Source organism: Camellia sinensis, chromosome 10, assembly GCF_055761805.1.
Source record: "Camellia sinensis isolate YWXY chromosome 10, ASM5576180v1, whole genome shotgun sequence".
Classification (NCBI taxonomy): Eukaryota; Viridiplantae; Streptophyta; class Magnoliopsida; order Ericales; family Theaceae; genus Camellia; species Camellia sinensis.
The window spans coordinates 26,410,235-26,434,444 of record NC_138970.1 but is presented as its reverse complement, the minus strand read 5'-3'; the positions used below and the strand labels follow the sequence as shown (position 1 = coordinate 26,434,444).

At 36.8% G+C, this 24,210-nt stretch overlaps 1 protein-coding gene and 1 pseudogene across 4 annotated transcripts; one reads left to right on the top strand and one right to left on the bottom strand.

Annotated features, from left to right (window-relative positions):
* The first annotated feature begins 765 nt into the window (after nt 1-765).
* Nucleotides 766-24,170, top strand: LOC114266957 (putative LRR receptor-like serine/threonine-protein kinase At1g06840). Of its 3 annotated transcripts, none has more exons than XM_028207927.2 (21): nt 766-1,001; nt 1,889-1,991; nt 3,176-3,326; nt 3,585-3,656; nt 3,755-3,826; nt 4,174-4,317; nt 4,411-4,482; nt 4,615-4,686; nt 5,144-5,218; nt 6,638-6,706; nt 6,850-6,918; nt 7,306-7,377; nt 7,649-7,735; nt 7,858-7,926; nt 14,321-14,838; nt 15,144-15,302; nt 15,406-15,692; nt 19,928-19,979; nt 21,370-21,620; nt 22,605-22,739; nt 23,605-24,170. In XM_028207927.2, exons 1-21 carry the CDS (start codon nt 954-956, stop codon nt 23,947-23,949), a joined length of 2,922 nt encoding a protein of 973 aa, XP_028063728.2. In that variant the 5' UTR covers nt 766-953; the 3' UTR covers nt 23,950-24,170. The 3 variants fall into 3 exon arrangements, with proteins under 3 accessions (XP_028063728.2, XP_028063727.2, XP_028063730.2); XM_028207926.2 differs by having other exon boundaries at nt 807-1,191; XM_028207929.2 differs by having other exon boundaries at nt 905-1,232.
* Nucleotides 18,404-19,539, bottom strand: LOC114299170 (trans-cinnamate 4-monooxygenase pseudogene; annotated as a pseudogene). The gene has a single exon (XR_014341857.1). The product of XR_014341857.1 is annotated as a trans-cinnamate 4-monooxygenase pseudogene (transcript).
* Nucleotides 24,171-24,210: the final 40 nt, after the last annotated feature.

Here is a 24,210-nt window from a genome sequence, read left to right as displayed (position 1 = left end):
GGAGAACAAACCCGAAAAGTGTAAGGCCTAGGCACCCACTTTTCATGGAATACAGGAGATATTTTCTCCTTAGAATAATAGAGAGATTTTTCCACGAAATAAGAGAAATATTTTCTCTTTAGAATGAGGGATAAATTTTTTCCATAAAATAAGAGACTATTATTGTGTATTAGTTTCAAAATAGAAAACATATGCAAAAAATGATGATTTGATCATATTAGAACTTAGATGAAATAAAGTATTAAAAAATAGGATTTATCAAAAAATATTCTTCTTCAAATCATTTTACTTCATCTTCATCTTCTTATTTTTTTCTCTTTCTCTTTACTATTTTTATGTTTGTATTGTCATTATTTTGACTCTAAATAAGTCATTTCAAAGAATAAAATTTCAATACAATTGTTTGATCATTATGTTATTTGATGAAATTTGTGTTAAGGCTCTGTTGATCTAAGCCTAATAAATTTTTTACTAATGAGTATTATTGACATTTTATACACACTTATATTGAGTTTAATTGCTAAAATATAATTTTTTTTATCGATTTTACTTAACGAAAATAGTCAAATGATTTATATTGAAAACAAATCAAAAAATTTAAATTCAAATTGATAAAATTAAAAATTTAAATTTATTTTATTACAATGATAAAACTTTTTTTTTATAATATATATTTTTCTATTTTAACAAACCTTAAAAATATGAAACTATTTGTAATTATCCCAAGAATCTATATACAAGATGAATGACGGCCAAATCCCTCACATAATAGTTTATTTATTTCTTTGATACATTTGTTATCTGTTGTAATTAATCACTAATAATCTGTTGTAATTAATCACTAATAAAACAATTCCAAACAGTCAGTCTCTCTGTCTGTCTCTCTCTCTCTGTGACTATGACCATTGAGACAGAAACAACAAATATCTCTGGATCAACCAAACGTGACGACGATGGCATCTCAGAAATCGTTTTCTACCCGAGAACTCCTTTACATTGATGTATTCACACTACTCTTCAACTTTTTTGACTTCCCATTCTTCGCCTCTGAACTTTATGTTTATCCCTTTTAGGATTTATTTGACTCTGCTATCACAGTACAAATATCTATCTGGGTTACTTCTCCGATCAAGTTGCAGTGTTAAGAAGATTATTATGTTTGATTTTGAACTCCTCATGAACAGTATTTAGGTTGATTTTACTCTGATACTCTGTTTTGTGTTTGATATTAGGTGGGTTTTACTCTGATACTCTGTTTTATGTTTGATATTTGGTGGGTTTTACTCTGATCCTCTGTTTTGTTGCTGAGAATTATCAAAGGAAAAACAAACCCAGATTAAATCTCTGCTTAATTGCTTTTTTCACAGACTTGGGAGTATTGTTTTCTTCACTTTGATGTTCCTTGTGAATTGCTTTTGTTTCCACATCTTTAACTGTGGAATATGGATATATAGACGCAGATGATACATGTTTAGCACTTTACATGATGTTAACCTATTCAAAGAATTTCCCCATTTTCTTTTCACTTTTTGGCTATTGAAGTAATTGGATTTGAATTTAATATAGGATGATAGATGGTATGGGATAATTTCCTTCTCATCATCATTTTATTTGTAGGAAAATGGATATGAGGATTTGAATTTAATATTGGATGATAGATGACCATATGGCATAAAGTTCCTTTTCATCATTGTTTGTAGGAAAATGGATATGTAGCTATAGATGATAATATGTATTCGTAAATACATATTTTGTAGCACTTTACATGATGACCAATTAGTCCTCTTTTCTTTTCGCTTTTTGGCTATTGAAGTAATTGGATTTGAATTTAATATGGAATGATAGATGACCCTATGGAATGATTTACTTTTTATCGTTTAATTTGTAGGGCATCATGATGATGGGATTGAGAGTTTGTGAATTACTTTCTGCGGTGTCGTTTTGTTGCTTCATGCTCCTTGCCGTAGCACAAATTACCGATCCCTCTGAAGGTAAATTTTAATTGTACTATTCTTTAAACTTTGTGTCATTCATTCTAGTTGTAGGTCTGTTTCAGTTTTAATACACCCCAAGGGATATAACATACTAGTTATTATTTATGAATTTTATTTCATAACCTCAATATGCTCTAATGTTCTCATTGTTCATGAGTATTGCATCACGTATGCTTTAATGATAGTGTTAAATGCAATTATTATATAACAAAAGTGAATCTATGGAAATGCCTGCTAAGCGCATATCTGATTGAAAGTATCGAACTCATCCCATACTCTTGCCTAGATGTTGAGTGTCTGATACAAGTAATTGATTTAATTTGAAGAGTTCATGTAATATAGGGCAAATGTTTTGGGCTTTAGGATTGATTCTCTTTCTATACTGCATCTGAAACTTTTGATTGGCTCTTCTTTCAAGGCCATTTTGGTTAGGGATAGTGTGGTGGAACATTTTGAGAGATGATTAACTACGTGGGTTTGGAAGAGGCAATGCCTTTCAATTTGATGAAAGCTAACTCTAATTAAGAGTACTTTATGTATTTTTCCTTCTTATTTTGTTCCTCTCTTGACCATTCCTGTCTTGGTGGTGAATAGGTTAGAGAAGCTTTAGAGGAACTTTTTATTGGGTGGCCTAGGAGTTGAATTCAAGTTTCACTTGGTTAATTGGGATATGGTGTGTATCCCTCTTTGAAAGCGGGTTATGGACTTTGCAGTCACACAAGAATTTTCTAGATAACTATTGTTTCCCGTGATTTGAACCAGCTACATCAGTTAATTCGCAAGCATGCACTGATGCAGATTACAAGCCTTGACTTCTTCATCCACCTCTTTTGATTTCAATACATGCGATAAGGTCATTGTATCTAATTTATTATTTTTTTCACTTCTAGTGCCAAAATAGAACTAAGAATGATTCTATACTTTTTCCTTTAAAACATATTGATAACTGAAGCAATTATATGTTCTGTATGCATGTTTGTGTGTTATATTAGGGATAATATATTGTAAAATTAATTATATTTTGAAGTGCGTGTGTGTCTCACATTATTTGTGCATTTAACTAGGAATGGGACTGATACCATCAACTTTCCCATTTTCATGCTTGCTGTAGAGATAGTTGGACCTTCTATTTGTAAATTAGTTTATGATGAGAATTAGCTGATGATTTGTTCTCTTTGCAGTCTCTGCATTAATAGCGATCAAGAGCAATTTAGTTGATCCTATAAAGCATCTCAAGAATTGGAATAAAGGGGATCCATGTACGTCCCGCTGGAGAGGAGTTTTATGCTTTGATTCAGTCATGACTGATGGTTACTTGCATGTCCAAGAGCTGTATGTTGCTTTTCCAGGATTTCTCACTTTCCTTTAATAGAAGTCATTAACTCATTACCTATTTGGTTGTTATAGGAGTTCAAGATTTGATGATATGGACGTGTTTAATTTGCTTTCTATTGTCAGCATAGTGCCTTATCACTTTTTATTACCTCTAACAAAACAAATGATCTTTCATTCCTTAATATTGGTTATAGTGCCTCAAATTGTAGGAAATGCTCCTAATTATCTCTTGATTCTCTTCTATTTTTGGTGCAGCCAGCTATTGAATATGAACCTGTCCGGAAGTTTAGCACCTGAGCTTGGCAAACTCTCACAGCTTAATATATTGTGAGACATTGCATTAACATTTAATGTACAAAGATATCACTAACCATGCAATCCTCCCATTGATGCTGATTTGCTTTTCTTTTGTTTTCTTTTGGAAGAGATTTCATGTGGAATGACTTAACTGGCAGTATACCAAAGGAGATTGGAAATATTGCATCTTTGAAACTCCTGTAAGTTCAATCTACAAAACTTGAATGTTCGGAAGCTTTTTTCTCAATTTGATCTTTTTGGTCATGGTTAATGATATTAATGAGTATACAGGGGAGGTATAAAATTTAAGTTGATTGCTTAGCTTTAAGAAAATTTAGAGGCTTGACTTAATTCTGTGTAACATTAGGTTTGTTTCTGGCAAAATTGGATCAAACTGATGTTATGAAAAATCACGATGGAATATTAACTGAAATTATTGTTTGGTACTAGGTACAGTTGGTAATTGCAAATTATTTGCATAAATAAATTTTCATCTGTAATATAACTATGTTAATTTTTAACGATTTGTGCTATGTTATTTATGCAGCCTCTTGAATGGAAACAAATTATCAGGTTCCATACCCAATGAGCTTGGGTATCTTTCAAAGTTGAATAGACTCCAAATAGATCTGAACCAGATATCAGGACCAGTACCAGATTCATTTTCAAATTTGAGCAGTATTAAGCATCTGTGAGTGCCCTTCAAGCTAATTGTTACTCGAGTTTAGCAAGGAAATTTATTTTTGTGCTTTGTTATTTATCTGTTTGTATGTTTCTTCTGCAGCCACTTAAACAATAACTCAATCAGTGGTCAAATTCCCCCTCAGCTTTCCAACTTATCCACTCTCATTCACTTGTGAGTTGTATAGCAGATTCCTTGATTTCTTTCTTTCTCCCCCTCTCACTAAATTGTACCATTTTAGTGGTAATTATTTCATATTTATTTACTGGTTATTGTGGGTTTATTGTGTTGGTTCAATGTTCACAGGCTTCTGGACAATAACAACTTAACTGGATATCTTCCATCAGAGTTTTCGAACTTTCCGAATTTGAGTATACTGTAAGTTCCTTCCTTGAGTATCATTAGGTCCTTCTCTGTTCAATCGTCCTGTTTTGATGTTTCCACTTTCGGTTGTCATTGTGCATTCTTGATGGCAATTTGTCATGAAATATGTTTTGCCAAGCACTTGTATGCATGTCTGGAGTGAACTTTTTAGGCTTATTGTCTGCTATAAATTTACACTTAAAATTTTTCTCCCTTGCCTAATAGTTTGCCTCAATATTTTGGGAATATATGTATATTCTCTTGTTACCAACCTTTTACCATGTTTTTGTCTTATTCAATTCTCATAGTTATAATAAGTTCCTTGTGGCTTATTCTCATCTCTTTGTTGCCTACCACCCAAGAATCATTGTGGAGTTGGTGCATGTTGATTTTCCAACGACGACAAAAAACTCAAATTATCATGTGGCATAATTATACCTCTTCTGTTAATGTTTCTGTTTCCCTTGTGCAGTCAACTTGACAACAACAATTTCAACGGGACTAAAATTCCAGTTTCTTATGGAAACTTCTCGGAACTAGTGAAATTGTAAGTGCTAGTTATAGAATGTCTGCCTTTTTAGCTGTTTCGCATTTTATTCAGTGAAGAGATGTTGATTGCTTGCGGCCCTGGTAACTCAAGTTCATAACAGCAGTTAGCATATCTGATAAGCTAGTTGTTTGCATGATCGAGAGACTGGTTTTGAGTTACGAAGAATGGATCATGGATGCTATCTTTTTTATATATTGCCAATACATTTTATGCTGTTTAATAAAGTCTATATGAGACGCAATAGGATCTTCTTAGGTTCATTAGTGTTCATAAATTGCCAGTGTGTCTAATCCATTTGCGGAAGAATGCATCATATTCTTAAATTGTGCATCCATGATCTGATAGCAAATATGCAATCAATTTGCAGATGGGACATCATGCGCATGCAAATTTGTAGATGCTTTAAATGATCACAAGGCCAAGTTTAACCAAGTGGCATGGGATAGGGTTTAGGGTATACCTTTATTGTGAACTTATAGTTTTGTATTTAGTTGACTTTAGATGCTTTTAAATTACATAAGACAGTTATTCAATTATGTCATTTTATTTTAAGTTTTTTACATTAGTGAATGCTTATTCTTCTTTTTATTTTTACGATGATAATTTGGTTGCTGAAAGAGAGATAGAGTTGAATAGATATAGGAGCCCAACGAGGTGATAGAAACTAAAGAGGGAGAAAGAGCTACAGAATGCCACAAGGCATCCTTTGCTTCTAGAGGCTTCGACTTTTTTGTATGTTCTGTAGATATAGATGAGCACCTATTTCAATTCTTAAATAATTTCATGAGACCTAAGAATTATGGTTGCTTCATGGCTTTGGAATCCAAGAATCAAATGGCTTCAGATTTACGGTTCCTAATCAGCTGAAATAAGTTTGTTTCCTGGCTAATCTCTCTAAATTGGTTATTGTCTCCCGTGGTTCTTGGTTGTATGCTTTGGGGTTGTGCAAAAGTATTAATCATTAGCAAACAACACTGAATCATAAATTTAAGCAGTAATTACAATGTCATACTACTCCAAAAACATTAAATAGAAGTTTTCAGTTTCAGGATGCTTTTGAAGTACTTACTTTGACGTCTATCCTGAAGCATAATTATATTTAACCAAACCAACTAAGCCTTGTGTCCCAATCAAGTGCGGTTGGCTACATGAATCATTTTTCGCTATTCAGCTCTATCAAGGGCTATATGCTCAGCTAAAACTCCGCATGTGTCATGCTTATTGCTTAATCTTTTATACAGCCGGTCCCAAGTCCGGATGAAAGAGGAGGGTTGTGTGTTAGGTAGCCTAACAGTTCCCGTCAGATCCCTTATGAACCTGAGAATAATTATACAAATTGAAAGAAATGTACATTCAATGTGTTGTTTTATTGTATTTAAAAAGTCTTATGCTATTTCTTTTGCTCCAACTTTGCAGAAGTCTCAGAAATTGCAGTTTGCAAGGAAATGTACCTGATCTCAGCAGGATACCAAAGCTTAGCTATTTGTAAGTTGGAGTGCTGTTCAACTCACTAGAATGTTCTAATATATATATGTATATATATATATTTTGATAAATAGAATGTTCTAATATTTATTTCCTATCAAGTTTTTTTGGCTGGTGTACTACTAACTGAGCTTCTGTGACAGAGATCTCAGTCACAATCGGCTCACTGGATCCATACCATCAAATCAGCTCTCTCAAACGATGACAACAATGTATGTAGATGGCCAATGTAGATTTGCCTATAATTGAATATGGTTACATATTTCTTTATAGGGTCTTGTTAACGTGTGGCCTTAAGGCATATGTTAAGAATGCTTAAAAAGATTGTACATTCTCTATTGCTCTCACTTGCATTCAGAATTCAAATCTTTTTAAGCTTCTTAACATATGCCCTAAGTGTACAGGTTAACAAATCCTTCTTTATCTCTAGGCTTTACTTCTTCTTGTCTCTCTCTTCTTTTTTTTCCCATCTTATTGCAAGCAAATTGTCAAATCTAAATGTAAAGTTTCAAAATTCATTTCAGTAGTCAATGCGAAAAAGACATGTTGAAGAATTTTTAATGATAAGACATTCGTTCTTACCTACATGTCATGTGCAGTGACCTGTCAAATAACCAACTTAATGGATCTATTCCAGAAAGTTTCTCAAGTCTCCCTTCCCTACAGAAACTGTGAGTATCCTCATACTTCATTGGTACTTTGTTTCCTATTGCAAACTAGTGTATGCATGGTAATCGTTATGAAATACTTTAAATGTGGTTCTTTGGAGAATTGAGGAAATATGTGAGGCTTAAACTTCATGGGTTTTAATAAATAATTAAATACTTTTAGCTTTTCCTTTTGGGTGGAATTTTTCTACTTTAAAATAGAGGATTCCAGTGAATTATTTTTTCTGCTGTGCTTCCCATGCATACTTGATAACGATGTGAATGTTTATTACAGGTTACTTGAGAATAATTATTTGACTGGTTCTGTGCATGCTAGCATTTGGAAGAACATGTCCTTCATTGCAAAGGCTAGACTCCTACTGTAAGAGCTTGAAGCATAAAATTACTGTTACTCTTTGGAATAAACTAGCATTAATTTCTTAAATGAACTCGTGAAAGCTGTTGCATGCTGATTTTCCCTTCTGTGTACTTAAACATATGCAGTGATCTTGAGAATAATTCACTTTCAAACATTGTTGGAGATCTCAATCCTCCGGAAAATGTTACCCTTAGGTATGGTTCCTTTTTCCCCCCCTATAAATCTTGTACATTAATACTGCAGATTCCATGTAATCCAATGATTTAGATTCGACTAAACCAAATTAGTTCTGCTAATAAAAGTTCAGATATGCATGAAGTGCATTTTATGTTATATAGAATGCACACTTGGGTCTCTATGACTTTGGGAGGATGAGCTAAGGTTGCATGAGGACCAAATTTAACAAAAATCACAGACATACTTAACATACATACTCTTCTCTTTTTTTATTTTTTTATTTAATTTTATTTTTTTGATGACCCGGGAACTCCTAAGGTCGGGCCCATTTATGACCTGACCCTACAAGCCAACCAAGGGGAGAATGTTGAGGAATCCACTGTAAGATTTCCGAATAAGAATTGTATATTCAACTTGTGTTTTTGATACAAAAATACATCAGTATATATAACACCCCAAACCCTAGAACTAAAAAAGGAAACAAAATTATATGCTTAATCCCTAATATATGTAGAATATATATACTACCATATATACATAAACCTAATATTCTCGCACCCCCACTCAAACTCAATGTGTTTTAGCAAAAAACACTGAGAGTTTGCCAAGAAGAAACTGAAATCGAGTAGTGGTGTGAGTCTTGGTAAAGAAGTCAGCGAGTTGTAGAGTCGAAGAGACAAAAGGAAGCGAGATAGAGTCAGACTGCAGATGTTGACGGACAAAGTGACAATCAATCTCAATGTACTTCGTCCGCTCATGGAAGACAGTGTTATGGGTAATCTGAATAGTACCGCGGTTGTCACAGTAAAAGGAGGTCGGAGAAGACTGAGGGACGCCCAAATCAGATAAAAGACAACGAAGTCAAATAATCTCAGTAGTAGCATGAGCCATAGCACGGTATTTAGTTTCGGCAGTGGGGTGAGCAATAAAAGTTTGTTTTTTGCTTTTTCAAGAGATCAAGGAATCGCCAAGAAACATGCAGAAACCAAACATGGACTTACAATCAGTAATATCACCAGCCTAATTAAAATCAGCGTAGGCCACCAAGTCTATAGAAAAAGTAGTGGATAGTAGTAAACCTTGAAAGATAGTACCTTGGAGATAGCAAAGAATCCGAACCAATGTAGCCCAATGGGTGAAGCGAGGAGCAGAAACAAACTGGCTAACCACATAAACAACATAGGCAAGATCAGAACGAGAAGTAGTCAGATAGACTAAGCAACCCACAAACTCTCGATATAAAGTAGGATCATCCAAACGAACACCATCAGTAGTGTTGAGCTTCACATTAAACTCAATAGAGGTATCAGAAACCTTAGTGTCAGTAAGACCGGCACGGTGAATAACCTCATTTGCATACTTAGCCTGAGACATAAGGTAGCCTTTAGGATAAGAAACTACCTCAGCACCAAGAAAATACCTCAAGGGGTCCAGATCCTTCATTTTGAAGATGCAAAAGAGATGCTGCCTGACCTCAGAGATAGCAGAAGAGTCGGAGCAAGTGATGATCATATCATCCACATATAGTAATAGGGCAACAAACCAGTAAATGTGTGAAGGAGAAACAGAGCACAATCTCGAGCATAAGGATGAAACCTAAGCTGAGTGACAACAACCTGGAAGCGATCATACCAAGCACGAGGGGATTGCTTCAAACCACACAGAGCACGTTGAAGACGACAAACCTGTCCAGAGGAATGAAGAAGGACGCATGTAAACCTCCTCAGTGAGATGGCCATTAAGAAAAACATTTTTAACATCCATCTGATAGAGAGACCAATGATTAATAGCAGCAATAGAAATCAAAGTACGAACAGTAGTCATCTTGGCAATAGGGGCAAAGGTCTCTTCATAATCAATACCATACTCCTGTGAAAAACTCTTGCCAATCAAGCGGGCATTGTAGCGTTCAAGAGAACCATCAGAATGAGTCTTGACTATGTAGATCTATTTGCAACCAACCAGATTCTTACCAGCTGACAAAGGAATCAACTCCCAAGTACTCGTTTTCTGCAAAGCAGATAACTCATCCTCCATAGCATGAATCAAATGAGGATCCTGACAGGCCTCCTTATAAGACTGAGGTTCTGAAAAAGAGTGAATAACAGACAAAAACGTACAGTATGAAGGAAAAAAACATGTTTTAGCAAAATCAAGTTTGACTACCTATTTATGGATGCTAGGGGGATACTTACGGCTAGCAAGATCAGAGTCATCAAAAGTAAAAAGATCAGCAGCAGGGGCAAAGACAACTGGTGGAGGGAGAGCCTTGCGACAAGAATAAACTTGATTAGAAGCAAAAGGATCAGTAGCAAGGGCATAGACAACTGGTGGAGGGAGAGCCTTGCGACGAGAATAAACTAAAATCGGAGAAGGAGAAGGAGTAGGAGCTGGTGGGGAAGAAGAAGGAGGAGAGGAGGGAACAGACTTATGGGGGTCAGTGGAGAGGGACTCATTAGGAGAAGAGAGAATAAGCTCATGGGGAACAGCAGAGATGTACTCATCAGGAGGGACCTTAGAAGGAAATGGATCAATATGAATCAAATCCTCTTTGGAAATTGGGGCTGTGAGAGGAGGAAGTTGAAAGTAAAGTAGATGTTCGAGAAAGACAACATAGCGGGAGATATACAGGCAATGGGAAACAGGGTCATAACAACGATAACCTTTCTAGGTAAGATTGTAACCCAAAAAGACATATAGGACAGACCGGAACTAAGTTTGGTCCTATCTTTACAGGGTAAAAGGACAAAATAAGCAAACCCAAATACACGAAGTAGGGAGTAATTAGGAAGTTGAGAAAATAAAGCATCATAAGGAGACCGACTGGAAAGAAGGGGGTAGGCATACGGTTGAAAAGAAAGCAGCAATAATGACTGCTTCACCCCAAAACGAAGTCAGAACGGATGCAAAGAGAAGGAGAGACCTAGCTGTCTCAAGGAGATGACGGTGTTTACGCTCAGCTCAACCATTTTGGACAGGTGTATCAGTACAGGAAGTTTGGTGAATGGTACCCAAATTGGCCAAATATTCACAGAACTCAGTTTTAAAGTATTCCCCGCCCAAATTAGATCACAACAATTTAATAGTAGACTCAAACTGTGTAGTGACCATAGACTGAAAAGTACAATATATCTGATAGAAGTCAGACTTATGAGTGCAGTCATCAACAAATGAAACATAGTATGCAGAACCTCCTTTTGTGAGAACATGAAAAGGATCCTAGACATCAGTATGAACTAAAGAAAATAGTGTATCAGATATAGAGTTACTTGTACGGAAAGGTAAGGCTGTCATTTTGACAAGTTTACACCCCCGACACTTGGTAAGTTGACTAGGAGAAATTTTACCCGATATACCTGACTGAGTTAAAGACCGTAAACGGTCAGCAGACAAATGCCCTAATTTGGAATGCCACAAATACAAAGGATTTGACAAAGAATTTAACTGAAAAGAGGAAAAAGCAGTTCGAGAGGTAGTTATAAGCAGATGTAGGCTCTCTACCACATAGAGGTCTCCAACTTCACAACCAATCCCAATCTGTTGCTTGGACATCCGATCCTGCACAGAATAGATGGAAGAAAAAAAGATAACATCAAAATTGTAGCCATCAAGCTAACTGATAGATAATAAACTGATAGATAACTGAGGAACATAAAGGACAGATGGAATAGAAACAACAGACATAGCAGATGGTAAGATAGATCCAACAGATATAACAGACATATTAGACCCATTAACAGCATTAACAGTAATAGAAAAGGGAATGGGAGTACAATTTTCAAGTAAGGAGAGATGTGGAGTCATATAATGAGAGGCACCAGAGTCAAAAATCTAGACAGACAGAGATACGTGAAGAAAACGCAAGCAAACTTGAATAAAGAGAGGAAACAATGGAGGCAGATAGGGATGGTTGGGAGATAGACAATATAAGCTGAAGCTGACTAATTTGAGTACTTAAGGAAGCCAAGTCAGGATTAATAGCCGGAACAGATGCAGTATAAGCGGCAGGAGGAGTACGTGAGACTGCTGAAGAGACGGGGTAGGCAGACATCCCTTCTTGGGACAGTGATACGGAACTGGTTTTGAGACTATTGAAGAGACGGGGTAGGCAGACATCCCTTCTTGGGACAATGATACTTTCAATGGCCTCTTTGATGGCAAAAGGCGCACTCATCAGTCGCAAGAGACATCATAATGACCAGACTAAGGGGTTTACATGTAATAAATCCAAATTAGAACAAAATAGTCAAACCAGGGGTCCAATTGTAATAACCACAAAACTTGTGAACCAACAGAACCGAAGTCACGATCAGAATTAGAGCAAGACCCACATAACCAAGGTCACGAACAGAGCTAGATACCAGACCACGCAAACCAAAGAGACTGAGGGAGAAAGACGTCACGACCTTGTGAATTGAAGGGAAAGAGAGAGATGGCGAATCAGAAGTCGACTTGAGCTAGTAGATGAGTCAACTCGAATAGAGGACTAGACGAACCAAATGGGTGGCTGACCTAGAGAACTTAGAGGGAGAGAGGTCGAAGTCTAGAGAAGCTGAGGGAGATAACTCACGCACAAGAACAACGATCGAAGCACACAGAGGCAAGGAGAACCAGAAATCAATCCAGGAAGGGACGAGATGAGGCCACGAACCAGATGAACCACGATTTTGATGACCTAGAAGCCAAATAAGGTTGCGTCGCAGATGAAGACGACGACGATGACAACACTAGGGTTTCAAACCAGCTCTGATACCATGTAAGATTTCTGAATAAGAATTGTATATTCAACTTGTGTTTTTGATACAAGAATACATCAGTATATATAATAATCCAAACCCCGGAACTAAAAAAGGAAACAAAATTATATGCTCAATCCCTAATATATACAGAATATATATACTACCACATATACATAAACCTAATATTCTCACACCCACTCCTCACCCCCCAATTTCAGTCAAGGGTTATAAGGAGGTTGGTATAGGTTTCGAATTCGGGACCTTTTTCTTTTTTCATTCTGGCAGAAAGAAGGGAGAGAAAGTTATTGGAAAATATTTGACCTTCTACGACATACTTGTACTTCGGCTGAGATAGTGCATCCCGTCATTAATCATAAACTCCATCCCCAGGTCTGACCCCATTTAAGAGGAAAATATTTGATGGAAGGATAAACAAGTGTTTAAAAGGTTTTCTTTCATTTTCTATCTTTTTGCTTCTCCTGCTTAAATCAAACAGCAGAAAAATAATGGTGTTGATAATCTTTCTCTCATCTATTTTATTTCAATCAAATCTAGCAAAAGTGTTCTAAAGGATTGATGCATGCATGTCTGTTCCATTTTGTTTCACTTAAACACTTGCAATTCCCTTTGTTATATGATTTGGGGAAATACAAAGCTAACACTTATTGCCATGAGCATCAAGAATCCATTTAAAGAAGCTTACACCATTAAATTTTGATTTCTAACGTGTTTCCAGTGAAGACGTGTTCGATTTATCAATTTTGAGGAAATAATTAGAAATTTAGGCTTCGTTTGGCAACTATATGTTTTAGCTAAAAAGTTACTATAAGTTGTCACATCATTCTCTCTACTTTTCTACACATCTTTTCGTCAAAAGTCAAAAAATTATTAAAATAGCTCGCTCCTAAACGAGGCCTTAGTGAAGAATGGAAACATGCATGAACCAACTAGGCCTATCCTAGTTGGCCACCATGACTCTCCTGAGGGCTTAGTTCCAAGGGAGAGGTTATGGGTTCAACCCTCTCTAAGTGGGAGTTGAAAGCACCTTGGTGCTTTACAAAGGTGGAGAGGTTAACTCTCATAGATGCTAATCTAACAACTAACCACTGACTTTCATCAATCAAAAAAAGAAAAAAAAAATGGAAATATGCATGGAATTTCAGGTTGTGAGACAATGACATGCACTCATGATGCTAAACAATGTTTTATTTTTAGATTGTTGTCTAATCTATGCCTCAATATGTGCAAATGTGAGATGTATGATTTCATTAAGGGTTGGAACCTTATTACAAAAATATTAATTAGAGCTTTTAATTGTTTAATTATTTGTTTTGTGGAAAACATTTAATCCTGTGTGCATAATTTCTTGTAATCGAGGCACTAAATTGCTGTTGAATTTAAAACACGTACGGAACATAACATATAAAATTTATTGTACATTCAGGTGTGCCAACTAAGAAGCCGCATTTCTTATTTTTTAACCATGTTCTACTGTGCTTATGAATCTTAGTACTTCAGCTCAGATGTTGGATTCACTTAATGCATTTTCTTCATATTGTTTGTGATTCTAGTAGTAATGAATTGACAGATGTAATCATTATAGTAGTTATTAGTTATTACTATGTTTTGTTTTGCCTTCTCTGTGCTTATCATTTTGGCAGCTGTTCTTCAGGCTACACAGCAATCCTATCTGCAACAATGCAAACATACCAAACATAGGCCAATTCTGTGGATCTCAAACTGGAGGGAATGACATTCCAGAGAACTTAACGAAGTCAACTATGGTTTGTCTAATTCAGGCATGCCCTGTGGATGGTAACTATGAATATATGCCAGTTTCTCCAATGCCGTGCGCTTGTGCAGCACCTCTGAGAATTGGGTATCGGCTAAAGAGTCCTAGTTTCTCTTATTTCTCTCCATATGTTTATCAATTTGAGACGTACTTGACAAGTTCTCTTAACTTGGAACCTTATCAACTATCTATCGAATCGATTGTCTGGGAAGAAGGACCTCGTCTGAGGATGTATTTGAAGCTTTTCCCTAGGATCATTGATGATCACACACATATTTTCAACTTAAGTGAGATTCTGCGCATTAGAGGCAGATTCACATCTTGGAACTTTACTGGTAGTGACTTGTTTGGACCTTATGAGCTTCTCAACTTCACTCTTTTGGGGCCATATTCATATGGTAAGCACTCAAGATGACATCTTTTTCAAAGTTGAAGAAGTTCAAGAACCACTGATTTTGGGTACAGTGTTGTTGGGTGTGGATATGTGTCGAAGTGTTGGATTTATCTAATTCTCATGTTAAGAAACAAGTTGGCTACATTTGTTCTTTTGTAGCCATGTATTTTTTTTAATGGCATTGATGAAATGTTGCCACATCGTATAGGGAGTTCCTAAATTATGGGGATACGATGTGAATTTCTTCATATTCATGTTTATTTTACCTGGAATTGTGATCTCATATTTTTATTTTTTTTGTTGCTGTAGTGAATTTCGGGACTCAAGTGAAAGGTATAAGCAAAGGTGTTTTGGTAGCTATTGTATTAGCAGCTGTTGCCGTTTCTGTTATAATCTCTGCAGTGGTTACATTTTTGGTTGTTAGAAGACATGCTAGACACCAGCATACCCTGTCAAGAAGGCGTTCATGTGAGTTATTTTGTATGCATACTAAAATTGGGTTCTCTTTCTCAATTATATTGTCTGAGAATTATAAAAGAGAGTCACATGAACTCCAATGCAATTTTTGCAGCCTCCTCAAGGCTGTCTATAAAGATTGATGGTGTTAAAAACTTCACCTTTAAAGAAATGACGTTGGCAACTGAAGACTTCAATAGCTCAACTCAAGTTGGTCAAGGAGGTTATGGGAAGGTTTATAGAGGAATTTTATCTGACAATACAATTGTGGCCATAAAGCGTGCTAAAGAAGGATCTTTACAAGGCCAAAAGGAATTCTTAACAGAGATACAAATGTTGTCTAGGTTACATCACCGAAATCTAGTTTCGTTGGTTGGATACTGTGATGAAGAAGGAGAGCAGGTATGGTTGATTGGGCAGTGCACTCCAATAAAGTTTTATGTGTTTTTTTTTTCTTCAGAAATTTTGTCCGTACAAACAAATGGACCGTTATAATTCACCCATGCTCTAGTTGGCTAGTTTATTCTGCTAAGACCATGAACTAGTTTATCAGCAAACGACATAACCATGGAAATCTTTCTTACACGGTCTTGAGTCTTTTGATTATTTGTTGATTTTATATGAAAGAGACACTGCACATATGCATAATGCACTTAAGTCAATGTCTCTCTTAATTTTCAAGCGCACACCAACTCACTGATAACTATGATTGTCATAGTGAGTGTTAAAATTTAATTAAAAGCGAAGTTCTAGTTTATAATGTGGAAGATAGTCACGCTGTCAAAATGGAATATTGGGGAGCTTCTATTTCCACACCATTTTTCGTTGATTTCCAAACAAAATTACGTGGTTTAGAAATCAACTTCCAAACCAAATTTATAACCAAATTATAAGATTTTGTTCAGAAGTTGATATCCAAACTTAAAAAGTGTGTGAACTAAGATAATATGGTGTGTGGAAATAGAAGTTCTTGGAATATTGGAGTAGGCAAACTTGCTTAAACTTGATATATTATGCTACAAAAAATGGAGAGATTTTATGGGGAAATAATGCTCCCCTTAAAATCATTCTAGAGTTATTTAGGAAATTTAGTTTTGTGTATGTAGATAATATCCTTTCACTAAATACTCAGCAGCGTTTGAGTTTTGCTGAACTTACTAGTTTCTTATTCATGCTTGACGATTAAATGCGTAAATGCTTTTTGTAAACATATATGTATTATTGATTGATTGATTTGTATGATTGATTGTATAAATTACAGATGGTGTAAATTACAGATGGTGAGGTACTCATTATATAGGAGAGGATTGGGGAGTAGGTGAGTGTGTGTGGTAGGTGAGTTGAGTGGAGGTGGTAGGTGATGATATATTTTAACAGCCCTCCGCAAACTCAAGGAGGATAGAAACTAACCAACTTGAGTTTGGAGAGAGGAGCAAAACAAGAAAATACATAAAAATAAAAAAAAAGATAGGAGACACTGTATGGTCGTGTCAGACCGTTGGTGAAGACACTGAAAGGTGGTGCCATAACGTTGTAGAGGACACTGGATGGTTGTGTCAGACCGATGTAGAAGACAGTTTATGGGGTCATGTCGGACCGTTGTAGAAGACAGTTTATGGGGTCATGTCGGACCGTTGTAGAAGACAGTTTACGGAGTCTTGTCGGACCCTTGTAGAAACTAACCGGAATCTATGTCGGGACAGTTTACAGAGTCTTGTCGGACCCTTGTAAAAACTAACCGGAATCTATGTCGAGACAGTTTACAGAGTCTTGTCGGACCCATAAAGGAGCTAACCGGAATCAATGTCGGGACAGTTTACAGAGTCTTGTCGGACCCTTGAAAAAGTCGCACCCTCAAAAGGTGTGCCCAATCTTTCGAAAGGCGTGCCATCAAAAGGCGTGCCCACTTTATCAAACGATGTGCCATGAAAAGGCGTGCCAGTTTGTCGGGCGTCAAGAGGCGCGCGATGCGCGTGGCTGCCTCGGCTATAAGACAGAGGCTGAGGCTGAGGCAAAAACACCTGTGAGAGATATTCTGAGAGAGATTTCTTGAGAGAGATTCTGTATAACACTCTGTTGCCCAGAAAATGGCTTCGTCTTCGTCTTCCCGTGGACTGCTCACCCTCTTTCCCAACCTCAACGAGTCAACAAGAGAGAGAACTGGTGCGGTGGCACTGGAACCTCAACCAAGCGCCCCGGAGTTTGCTCCGTTGAACTTTCCGATGCGGTCGGTGGAGCAAAGAATGGCAGTGCAGTCGGATGTGGAGGCCAATCAGTATACTCTGAAGGCATGTGTTAAAAGCATGACGGCGGTCACAAATTTGTCGAACCGGCTGCAGAGTAGGACAAATGAGGTGCAGCAATTAAACTCCCAGCTGGCTCTGCTCCAACGCATGTATAAGGATGCGCGAGCAGAGATAAGTGTGCTGAAAGCAGAAAATAAAGAGCTGAAGCGGAAGGCCACCGTGATGTTCCGATTTGGAGGTCCTCCATATGCTGCAGTGGAGGAGTATGGGGGAGTGATCATGCCCAGTGGAGTGGGAAACACGGAGGCAACACCGGCAAGGGCCGCCCAGGACGGAGGCAAGAAGAAGAGACCGGCGGCAGAGTAAAGAAGAAAAATCCCACCTGTGGATGTGGGTGGTTTGTTTTTTTTTTTTTTTTTTTTTTTTTTTTTTTTTTTTGTGTGTGTAAAATGGTGATCGGGGTGAGCCCCAACATGAATAAAATGAGTGTGGTGTGCAGTTCTTCTTCTTCTGTTTTTTTTTTTTTTTTTTTTTTTTTGTTTTTTTTTTTAATCAATGTTTCAGTATTATACAAAAGATAAAAAAAATAGAATAAAATAAAATAAAATAAAAGTAGGGATAGAAAAAAAAATATATTATAATAAAAAAATATATATTAAAGAAAGTGAGGATGGGCGACAGCAATTGTTTTTTTTTTTGTTTTTTTTTAAAATAAAATAAAAAAAAAAAAAAAATGAAGTGAGTGGGTGACAGCAATTGGTTAAATAAAATAAAAGAAAGGAAAAGAGGGGTTGGAGTGGGGCGGTGGGAGAAGCAAAGAAAGAAAGAAAAAGAAAAGAAAAGAAAGAAAAGAAGAGAAATGGTTGGGTGTGGTGCCAGCTATTAAACAAATATATATAGATAGATAGATATATATATATATATATATTCAATCAGTGGGTTGGTGGATCTCCATTGATAATATTCTATTCTATTCTTTATCATAATATTATCATTGTAGTATTCTATTTGGTCTTGCCCACTTCCCTCCGTGTCTGGTTTACTTGCAAGATCTGCCATTGTTGTTGAGCATTCGAGCTCTCCAAAAATATGATCAATCGCACATTTTAGAGTATTGTTGTCCATGCTCTTCGTGCTTGCTAACTTCTTCCTTTCATCGACAAAATAGTCCTTGAAAAGCTGCAACCTCCTCTCTTTAACTTCTTTGCAGATCTTCAAGTACCCTCTCAAGAACGGCCTCAAAATCGGAATAAAATCGCCGTAGTTATACTCAAAGCTCTGAGCCAACCTACTCCTCTCTCCATTCAACGCCTTCAATTTCACGAACAACGGGTCCTCCTCGCTCTCGAACCTCGAATCAAACATAATCCTGTACATGTTATTGTACATCATCAGCTGCAACCGCCTCCTCAGCACGATCCCATTGGTCTTCGCTTCCGGGTTCTTCTTCACATCCTCCACGACCCGACCCGCCTCGTCCTCCCACCCGAACCTGTACTGCTGCACCACCTTGTTGGTAAAAAAAGGAACCGTCATGATCCTCCTCATCTTCCTCCAGTGCTCACCGTATACAGTGAACACCATATCCTGACCCTTACCAGTAAAAATATCGAATACCACGTTCCGGGTTCGGGACCCGAACTCGACCCCCTGGGTGTGGAGGACTTCTTTGGCGAGATCCGGGGAAGAGACCACGACCAGGTTGCGTTGGCCCATTCGGAGCAGGAATATCTGGCCGAACCGCTTGGCTAATTGGGTCAAGTTGCGGTGGTTCAAGTCATCACCGACTTGGAGCCAGTTGCCGAATACGGGCACGGGTATGGGACCCGGAGGGAGTTTGAACTTCTTGCCGCGCAATTTAGAGATGGTGATGGCAAGGAATACGGCGACGAAGAGGCCCAAGAGGCTCTTCTCTAGGAGGAGAAGATCCATATTGGCGTAGGTTAGAGGGAATAATGGCGTATGATAGAGTGGTGAGTAATAGTAAAGGTATGTGTTTGTGATATGTGTTGACAAACTCCTGCGGGCAGCGAAGGCAAGGTTGCCGGCCGGCTGCCCGCCGGAAAGAAAGGAGTATAGGCCTAAATCTTATGGCTCTGATACCATGTAAACATATATGTATTATTGATTGATTGATTTGTATGATTGATTGTATAAATTACAGATGGTGTAAATTACAGATGGTGAGGTACTCATTATATAGGAGAGGATTGGGGAGTAGGTGAGTGTGTGTGGTAGGTGAGTTGAGTGGAGGTGGTAGGTGATGATATATTTTAACACTTTTTTTGTGCAATGAACTAATAGCATGATTTAGTGCAGTATTTTGATGCACAAGGATCAATTCCACTATAAAAATTTATTCATCTGATTACATTCTTGGTGCACGTGCAGTTGTTGGTTTATGAGTTCATGCCTAATGGCACTTTGCAAGATTGGCTCTCTGGTAAGGAAGTTTTTTAAGTTTTTTTTTAATTTTTTATTTTTATAAATAAGATAAATTTTACTGAAAAAGCATCAAGATGATGCAAAGAATACAAAACTGTTCAAACAACTAGCGGAAACTAGAAAATTCGTAGCGAACTCCCAAGGGATAAACACCAACTCCTAACCAAGAATGTCATCTAAAAAATCTTAAAAAACAAACAAATCAGAAGTTCCATCCAAGCCATGAAACGCTATGATGAACCTCTTGAAAAGTTCGCCTATTACGTTTCAACCAAACTAACCACATCAAACAAAGAGGCACCAATGACCACATGCGTCGCCGCCGGCAACCAACCCAAGCTCCACGCCAACTCCACAACATATCTGAACCCAAACAATCCCAAAAAGAGAGCAAATAAGACCCTACAAACGACTAGCCACAGGACAATGCAAAAACAAATGATCCACGGACTCCCAGGTTATATCATTACTTAATTCTGTTCCATGGTTAAACTTTTATTCTTCTTTCTCTCTTTCGTTTCTTTCCCTGCTGAAGATTCAAGTTTCTATGGATTTTTTTATAGTGTGAGATTGGAATGAGAATTTATATGATTTTTTTGGGGGGGGGTCTGAATGGTGTTCAATTTGTAGATGGTGAAAAAGTTAATTTTTTCCATTCGGATTGAATCAACCTATTGTTCTTCAGGTGAATCGTGCAGCTTAACGTTTTAGATCGAACACAGTCCAATGTGTCAAGTTACCAATTATGCCAAAAGTTTAAACTTTTAGGAAATGGACACAACAATGTATATCAAGCTATCCAAACACCCTCCGTCATGTACAAGCCTGCCTCGCACGTGGAGATGCAAACATTCAAATCCAAAGAGTGCAAGAAAGAATGCAAACAGAAACGAGATGCAAACGGAGAGACCTGAAGCCAAGAACTCTCCCAACTTGAGCTCTAATACCATGTGAAGTTACCAATTATCACAAAAGTTTAAGTTGTTAGGAAATGGACCCAACAATGTATATCAAGCTATTCAACTTGTTATGCATCTATTATAATCTTATCATCATTTTCCATACAAGCAGCTAATAAATTAGTATTGCAGCAGACTACTAGGAAGGGTTCACAACTATGAACAAACCAATACAAACCAAATTGTTAAAAATACCATTAAAAGCAAAACAAAACAAAAAAATTATAATCTTTTGCTGTTGTTGCCGGTTTCTTTTACTGTGAAGTTATTTTGATGCAAGATGCCATCGATCTGTTTCTAAAATATTTTATCTACTTTTTACAATTTCATGCAAATCGCATCAACTTTTTGGTGAGTTCGAATTTGATTATGCTATGTTTTTGTTGAAGAGTTTTTAAGCTCTAATAGATGGTTTCTGTAATTCAACAGCTAAATCCAAGGAGACTCTGAACTTTGGTGTGAGGTTACAAATTGCATTGGGTTCAGCCAAGGGCATCCTTTACCTCCATACCGAAGCTGACCCACCTATATTCCACCGCGATATCAAAGCCAGCAACATATTGCTGGACACCAAACTTACTGCTAAAGTTGCTGATTTTGGACTTTCACGTCTTGCACCAGTTATGGATGATGAAGGGACAGTACCTAATCATGTATCCACAATTGTAAAGGGAACACCAGTAAGTCTGTCTCTGCCAGCACTGTTAAAATTATATAAAATTGGGAACAAATTTAAGAAATAATTGTTACATATAAAAAATAAAGAATTTTTTTTTCATATTTAATTATATACATGTATTTATAAACTTTGTTTCTAATTTTCTTAGGTTGTAATAAGATATCAATGCCAAAATGAGAGCTTTCTTTCAACGTTTTCAAAACAAATTTGGAAAGATTGTGATTTATATCTGTCATTGCCGTAAAACATGTGAATTTAGGAAAGATGATTGGTTGCTTTTGTTTCCGCATCATCTTCATAAATATAAATGTGGTAATTTGTGTGATCATGTCTACTCTGGAGATTTTGTTATAAGGTTAATTGTACTATTCAAGAAGAGGAGTTTAGCAAAGTTTGTTGAGAGAAAATGTTCTCTTATCTTTCTGACTCAATCAAATTTCAGCTCTTCCTTTATTCTATTAAGGAGATCGACGACCATTTGAAACCAAACCACCTATATGTGCCTTGAACTCTAAGGCTGCGTTTGGAACATGAATTTGGGTAAGAATTTGGAAATGGAAAGAGAAAAGGTAATGAAAATGTGAATGGGATAGAAGTTAATTTTTTTTCTCCATTTCCATTTCCCTTTCTAAATTCTTATCCAAATCTATGATCCAAACACGGTGCAAGGAAAAACCTGAGTCTGTAGCCAGGGAAGTTTGTTTATTTATTTATGAAACAACATTAGAGATTGGGTAACTTAGCCAAAATCAAAAATTAAAATTAGAACAAAGAGAAAGAAAAGATTAAAAAAATTAGAGATGGAATAGAAGTTTGCATACTTGAAATTTGTTTTGAAACTCGATTGCGGAAATGGTACAGGGTTAACTTGTGGATTGGAGGACTTGTTCACATGAGATCTAACTTTTCTAGCATAGTTAAATGTCTTTTGGTTCAATTGTTTCCATTCTTAAGAAGCTGTCTCATTATGTGATGTTAACTGCAGGGATACCTTGATCCTGAATATTTCTTGACCCGTAAACTGACGGACAAAAGTGATGTTTACAGCCTTGGTGTCGTGTTTCTGGAGATCTTGACAGGAATGAAACCAATTACACATGGCAAAAACATTGTCCGCGAGGTACTTTCTCTTGCAAACTGTTATCTTTGAGGTCTCAATTCTTCGCGTGTTTGCTTACTGATGTCAAACATAGGTAGGAGTGTAAAACAGTTACAACTCTCGTAAATGGTAAAAATCGTTCATGGGAGTTGATTTTTGAAATTTTTTGTCATTTTTCAACTGAAGTTTTGTAAAAACTAATCCAATTTTGGCTGCAAGAAAGATTAGAATAATTTACTTCATTTCAAATTATGTTAAATGCACCCTAGCAGTAATTTTGTTTCTTGAAAATATTACTTGCATCTACGCTCTGTTTATTTGAGAGAAAAATGTTTTTTGAAAAATGTTTTTTTTTTCTCATTTTCGCTATGATATAAAATAAAAATTAATTGAAAACGTTTTCCGTTAATCAACAGAAAACAAGTTTATTTGAATAAAAAATATTTTCTACTTTTGAAAGGTGAAAAGCCTTTTGATACCACAATCACCATCACCTTCACCTCCACCTCCACCTCCACCTCCACCACCGCCACTGTCACCCCCGCTCCCACCACCATCACTAACACCAACAGCCCACCACCACTACCACCACGCCGCGACCCCACCAACACTTCCACCTACAGCCCCCACCACCATGCCACTCATCACAACACTTCCCACCACTACCACCACCAATAATACAATCACTAAGATATTATTTCAAGGTTGCAACTATACATAGGAAAACATATTCTGAAAAAAAAAAATTCGTAGAAAATGTTTTTTACCGAAACAGCAAAGCATTAGATTCTTTACATAATGAAGTATCAAAGAGTTTATTTCCTTTTACCCCTCCCTTTGGCAGAAAAGATCAGTATCGATTAGCACCTAACATCTTTGTCTTCAGGTGAATTTAGCTCATCAATCGGGCACAATGTTCTCGATCATAGACAGCAGAATGGGTTCTTACCCCGCTGAATGCGTTGAGAGGTTAATGGCTTTGGCACTCGGTTGTTGCCAGGACAAGCCAGAACAACGACCCTCGATGTTGGATGTGGTCAGGGAGCTAGAAAACATTCTCCGAATGATGCCAGAAACCGAATTGGACTCGTCAAAATCCACATTAAAATATTTTGGTGAATCGGCTTCGTCATCTTCCTGGGGCTTCACAACCAGGGATCCATATGTATCTTCGATTGTGTCAGGAAGTGATCTTGTCAGTGGGGTCATTCCTACCATAACACCTCGCTGATGTTCATAGAATTTTTGTATGTGGAAGAAATCATCAAAATCTGTACTTTGGGAGCAAAAATAGTTTTATTCTGTAAATATTTTTGTAGTTTTTATTTTGTATGCCAACATTGTTTTAGTTTTAACCATGCAAATGTATTGCTCTTCTTTTTACATGTTTATACGTTCTACTTAAATAGATAGGTGGAGATGATATCAATATAGTTAATTCTTAAGTAAAAATTTCACATATTCTTGAATATTTTTATATTTATGTATTATT